General features: G+C 49.1%; 1 protein-coding gene across 1 annotated transcript; it reads right to left on the reverse strand.

The window, feature by feature from the left end:
- Window positions 1-495: 495 nt before the first annotated feature.
- On the reverse strand, window positions 496-1,560 carry LOC124707470 (probable long-chain-alcohol O-fatty-acyltransferase 4). The gene has a single exon (XM_047239129.1). It carries the CDS (start codon window positions 1,558-1,560, stop codon window positions 496-498), a length of 1,065 nt encoding a protein of 354 aa, XP_047095085.1.
- Window positions 1,561-6,133: the final 4,573 nt, after the last annotated feature.

Consider the following 6,133-nt stretch of genomic DNA (forward strand, 5'->3'; position numbering starts at 1 on the left):
CAACGTGACGAGAAGATGTCCTCTTGCCGCGTCGTCGCCTCCCCTCTGTTGCTGCTCCGATGCCTGCTGGAGGGAGAGGCTGGGTGTAATTGGTATTATTTTGATATTAATATACTTTTTTTAACCGAGAAAGGGTTCTATATATGAGCTCGATTTTCCGTATCGGGTATGGACTATCGAGCTATCATTGACTTGCTTTCTTAAAAATAGAACGATACGATATGTGAGCAACTCTATTTTTTTCAACAACCAATAACACATATATTCATAAATAACAGATAGTGTATCAATAATGTTCTAGTAATAATATTCAATCACACGAGGAAGATTAAGCAACTGAAACAATGATCAAAGGTTACAATCACATGTGAAAGCATTAATTAGCACATGTTTAAGATCTGAATCAACAACAAAGTAATACGATCGAATCCCTTGGGATCCTTAATCGTGCGGCACACATTTCACCCCTCCCGACAGCAGATCTGTATCAATTGGTCAGCGGAGGCTCGAAACAGTTTGACCGTTGGCGCCGGCGAGCCAACGTCCGGCCTCCTCCATGAGCACCACAAAGCCCTGCCACTCGTGCAGCACAAGCTCGTCCAGGCCGCCCCTAATCATGACTGGGAAGAACATCCAGAACCCAGTACCACCCACGAACGCCAGCGTGAGCGGCACCGCCACCACCCGCGGCGGGCGCCACCACCCGGCATGCCGCGCCCACCACCCCTCCGCCGCGGTGCACGCCCCATGCAGAACGAAGAACGCGGTCACATCGCCACTGGGTGGCTGCCACATCATGTAGTAGAAGATCACCTCGTGCATGAGCCCGGAGACGAGGAACGACACCAGGACGCCAGCCGCCACACCGAAGCGCGCGCGCACCGGGCCGTACACCGACGGCCGGAGGATGGCAGGTACCATGAGGTTCCACCGCCTTCCCCAGAAATCTCCCAGCGACGACGACATGTACGGACGGTCCACCTGTGGCTCCATCTCCATCCCCAGCACGCCGTGGATGAACGTGCGGACCGAGGCCAGGACGAGCTCCAGGGACAAGCAGATGCATAGGGTGTACATGAGGAGGAGCTGCCACTGGTTCATCGCATGTTTGAACTGAAACGCGTAGACGATGAAGGGGATAACTGTGCCGGAGATGAGGACCTTGCCGAGGCCGTATCGACTATGGGCCGAAGTGGGATCTTGTTTCTTTGCTTTGGAGGAGGAGGTGGGCTGCTGGAACTTGACGGGCAGGGAGGCGGAGAAGACGAAGTGGGGGAGTGAGAGGAATGGGTCCAGGGGACCGCGGCCAGCAGCGAGGAGGAGGAGCTTGAAGGTTCCGAGCCAGCAGAGGAAGAAGGCTGAGATGCCCCGGAACGCGGTGGTGGAGAAGGCGAAGGGGATCGCATAGAAGAGCGCAACAACGGGCAGTAGCGCACCGTGGCGAGCCGCGCCTGGACGAATGTACGCGGATGCCACGCGGACGTAGGACATAGCCGCCCACACCGCCGCCGAGACCTTTAAGAGGCTCCCGAGCTCGCTGTCCATGAGCGCCGCCGCCATGATGGTTGTGAGCGCAAAGAAATTGTAGTTGCTGGCACTAGCTAGCTCTCGCTCTCACGGATGGAGGTGGAAGAAGAATCAGTATAATTTTCTGGCCACGAACGCCCTTGCTGCACAGACAGCTATATTTCCTTCAGCTCAAACTGAAACTCGCACTTTACATCAAACGATCAGTACAGGCTTTATACTGGGCATAGCACAGGTATGCGCACGCACGTTCTCCACCTTGCTTGCGCACGCACGTTCTCCACCTTGCTTGCGCACGCACGCTGCCCCTGCTCTGGCGCTCGACCCGCAAGCTCCGGCCGCCGCACGCAGTAGGGTGTCAAAGTGGGATCCCGATGGAATGCCATTTTGTACTATGTAGTTCAAATTTTGATGTCAAACTTTATACTAAAAAAATCAAATTATACTATAAGTAGGACAAAAGTGGGATCCCACTTGACACTCTTACGCACGCACGCACGACGCGGCTGCTCCCAACGGACTGAACTTGAGCATCTCGCTACTCTCGCCAACAACCTAACCAGCGCAACGGACTCGAATATGAGCCTGGCTCACGCGCCACCTAAACAACGACGCAGAAACAAACATGAACTCACGAACCTAGACTTAGACACGCACATGCTGGGCATAGCGTGGTTTATTTCTAAGGCTGACCATAGTGCTAGTATTATAGGTAGTATCATACTAGGCCCACAAAAATAATGATGTGGGATGCAATTAAGGAGGAGAGATAGAATTAGAGTAACATAGGTGGATAATGTATCATGGCGCACCTTACGAGAAAAGTAAATGCTAAATAGATCTTGTACATAGATTTACATTGAGATTCTACAAAACAATAAATTTAGAAGTTTATGATACTACTCTATAATACCACCCACTATAGAGATAGTATCATAGACAAATATCATATGCATGATACTAGTATATGATACTACGCACTATGACCAGCCTAACAGAAATCACTACCCTATTGGCCTCTCCAGCTGCGGGTAATATATGTTTTTTGTGGGATTTGTTCCTATGCCTTCGACTCGGTTTCGGGGGAGGGGGACAAAGCAGAGAAGGGTGCTCAGTGGAGAAGAAAGAAAGGATGTCTAAAATTTGTATATCCTTTTAAATCAAACTCAAACAGTGGCTCTCCGATATACAGTACTCCCTCCGATTCATAATAATAAATATTCCCAGCCGGCCTCCTCCGAGGCCTCCTCCTCATGCCCCTCTCGTCTCGCCGCCGCCTAGGGCATCACCAGGCAAAGCTTGTGTGGGGCGGCGGCTCTCCTCAGCCTTGGACTGGGTCACGACGGTGCTGCTCGCCTACTCATCTTAATGTCTCGACGATCTGTGGGGGCGGGTGACATAGGCATCCCCAATGGGCCTGCCGAAGAAGATACCCGGGGTTTACTGAAGGCCCACGACCCGAAGAATAAGAAGATTCGGAAGCCCAAGATACTATTAAGGAAAGCTAGAGTTGTAATAGGAAGCATTATTTGTAATCTTGCGGGACGGGTTAGAAACCCTCCCGAACTCTGTAAACTTGTATATTACGAAACCCTCGGCTCCACCTCCTATATAAGGGGGGGTCGAGGGACAAAGAAAGGATCGAATCATTGTCTCTTAAACCCTAGCTTTTACATCGTCGAGTACTTTTCGGCTGAAACCTTTGAGATCTACTTGCCCTCTACATCCAAAGAAACCCTAGTCTACTACTTGTAGGCATTGACAAGTTAATACCTTGTCAATTGGCGCCGTCTGTGGGATCTAGAGGCGACAAGGAGCTGATCTCGATGGCACGTTCAAGATCGTCGACTTCGTCGATAGCAAGCAACATCATGGACAGAGCAACATCATGGACAGCTTCGACTTCATCGACAAATCCATCACTGTTGGAAAGGTCTTCACCAATCTCTATGATGGTGTCACCAAACCCAGCAAGATTCAGAATCCAAAATATCATCAGATTTATGCTATTGAAGAAGCAAGTCGCGATCAGGAGGAAACATCAGAGGCTTTCGATGATTTGGGAAATCCATATGTCGATCCCTCTGACCTAAGGCGAGGTTTGGGCAATAAATATGCCGGGCCTACACCACGCGTTAGGGTTCAACTCCCACAAGCAGCATGGGATAGAGCTGCAAGAGCTATGGATGGTTCAGAACCAATGGCGACAACTGCTACGACTGAAGAATTGCAGGCCTACCAATATAGGCTCGCTCGAGCTGGAAGGGAATTAGAAAAACAGACAGCTGCTCTGAACAGAAGAAAGGAGGCAGCCTCAGCATCAAGCAGGCGAAGAGCAGAGTTAAGTCGACAATCAGGAACTTCGGGAGATAGCCACAGAGAAGCTCGACGGAGAGCAAGGTCGCGGCTGCAAAATATACCTGAAGCTGAAAGAGAGACTTTAATTCAAAACCTCGACATGTCTTTTATGTCAATCGACACGAGGGGGAATATCATTCCAAAAACACCGGAAGCAGGGTACATGGCAAGAAAAGCTTTCATCTTAGCGTCTAGGCCACCTCCCGGAGATCCAAGAGAGGCGTTGTACAACATGGCCATGGCAGGATGTGGAGCCATGGGAGCAGCATTCGCAGCCACACCTCCCGAAGGAGGCTGCAAGACAAAATAGCCCGAGACCTACTGCAGCGGTGCAAGATCCACCGGTAGCAAGCGGAGTCGGAGATACGGCGGCTCGGGCCGGGGTAGATAGAGCGCGACAAGGTAGAAGAGAACATCGACAGTCACCAGAACTTGCTGAAGAAGATATGTGTGGACTCCCGTGTTTTACACGACGGGTCCGGAAAACTCGAGTCCCCTCAGGATTCAAGTTACCAGATAGTTTCAAGAAATTTGATGGCCTATGATACGTCTCAAACGTATCTATAATTTCTTATGTTCCATGCTACTTTTATGATGATACTCACATGTTTTATACACATTATATGTCATTATTATGCGTTTTCCGGAACTAACCTATTGACGAGATGCCGAAGGGCCAGTTGCTATTTTCTACTGCCCAGCATCCTATTTTTCCACGAAGCTTCCAGAACACCCGAGAGCCACCAGAGGGGAGCCCTGGTGGGCCCAGATGATAGGGCAGCGCGGCCAGGGCCTGGGCCGCGCCCCCCTATTGTGTCGCCGCCTCGTCAGCCCTCCGACTCCGCCTCTTCGCCTATTTAAGCCTCCTCGACCTAAAACCTCGATACGAAAAAGCCACGGTACGAGAAACCTTCCAGAGCCGCTGCCATCGCGAAGCCAAGATCCGGGGACGAGAGTCTGCGTTCCGGCACGCCGCCGGGACGGGGAAGTGCCCCCGGAAGGCTCCTCCATCGACACCACCGCCATCTCCATCAACGCTGCTGTCTCCCATGAGGAGGGAGTAGTTCTCCCTCGAGGCTAAGGGCTGTACCGGTAGCTATGTGGTTAATCTCTCTCCTATGTACTTCAATACAATGATCTCATGAGCTGCCTTACATGATTGAGATTCATATGAGTTTTGTATCACTATTCATCTATGTGTTACTCTAGTGATGTTATTAAAGTACTCTATTCCTCCTCCACGGTGTAACGGTGACAGTGTGTGCATCGTGTAGTACTTGGCGTAGGTTATGATTGTAATCTCTTGTAGATTATGAAGTTAATTATTGCTATGATAGTATTGATGTGATCTATTCCTCCTTCATAGTGTGATGGTGACGAGTGTGCATGCTATGTTAGTACTTGGTGTAATTGCAATGATCTATCATGCACTCTAAGGTTATTTAAATATGAACATTGAATGTTGTGGAGCTTGTTAACTCCGGCATTGAGGTGCTCTTGTAGCCCTACGCAATTAGTGGTGTTCATCATCCAACAAGAGAGTGTAGAGTGGTTTTATTATGTGATCAATGTTGAGAGTGTCCACTAGTGAAAGTATGATCCCTAGGCCTTGTTTCTAAGCATCGAAACTCCGTTTATTTACTGTTCATGTTGCATGTTTACTCGCTGCCATATTTTATTCAGATTGTTATTACCACTCATATACATCCATATTACTTGTATTTCACTATCTCTTCGCCGAACTAGTGCACCTATACATCGACAAGTGTATTAGGTGTGTTGGGGACACAAGAGACTTCTTGTATCGTGATTGCGGGGTTGCTTGAGAGGGATATCTTTGACCTCTTCCTCCACGAGTTCGATAAACCTTGGGTGATCCACTTAAGGGAAACTTGATGCTGTTCTACAAACCTACGCTCTTGGAGGCCCAACACTGTCTACAAGAATAGAAGCACCCGTAGACATCAAGCACTTTTACGGCGCCGTTGCCGGGGAGGTAAGGTAAAAGGTATTCACATCCTCCGACTACTAAGCTATTTCCTAGCACTGTTGCCGGTGTGTGTGTGCTCGAAGCTATTTCCTTTAGATCCTGCAATTGCATCTTTTTGTTTCTTGTTAAACACTAGTAAGGCATAATGGAAAACATCTGTGAGCTTTTTGTACTATTTCCTAAGTCAAGACATGAATGGTTTAATGCGAAAATTAAAAAACCTATGGAATCTTATTTGCATGCTGGTAGTAATATTAG

This window comes from Lolium rigidum, chromosome 1 (genome assembly GCF_022539505.1).
Source record: "Lolium rigidum isolate FL_2022 chromosome 1, APGP_CSIRO_Lrig_0.1, whole genome shotgun sequence".
Classification (NCBI taxonomy): domain Eukaryota; kingdom Viridiplantae; phylum Streptophyta; class Magnoliopsida; order Poales; family Poaceae; genus Lolium; species Lolium rigidum.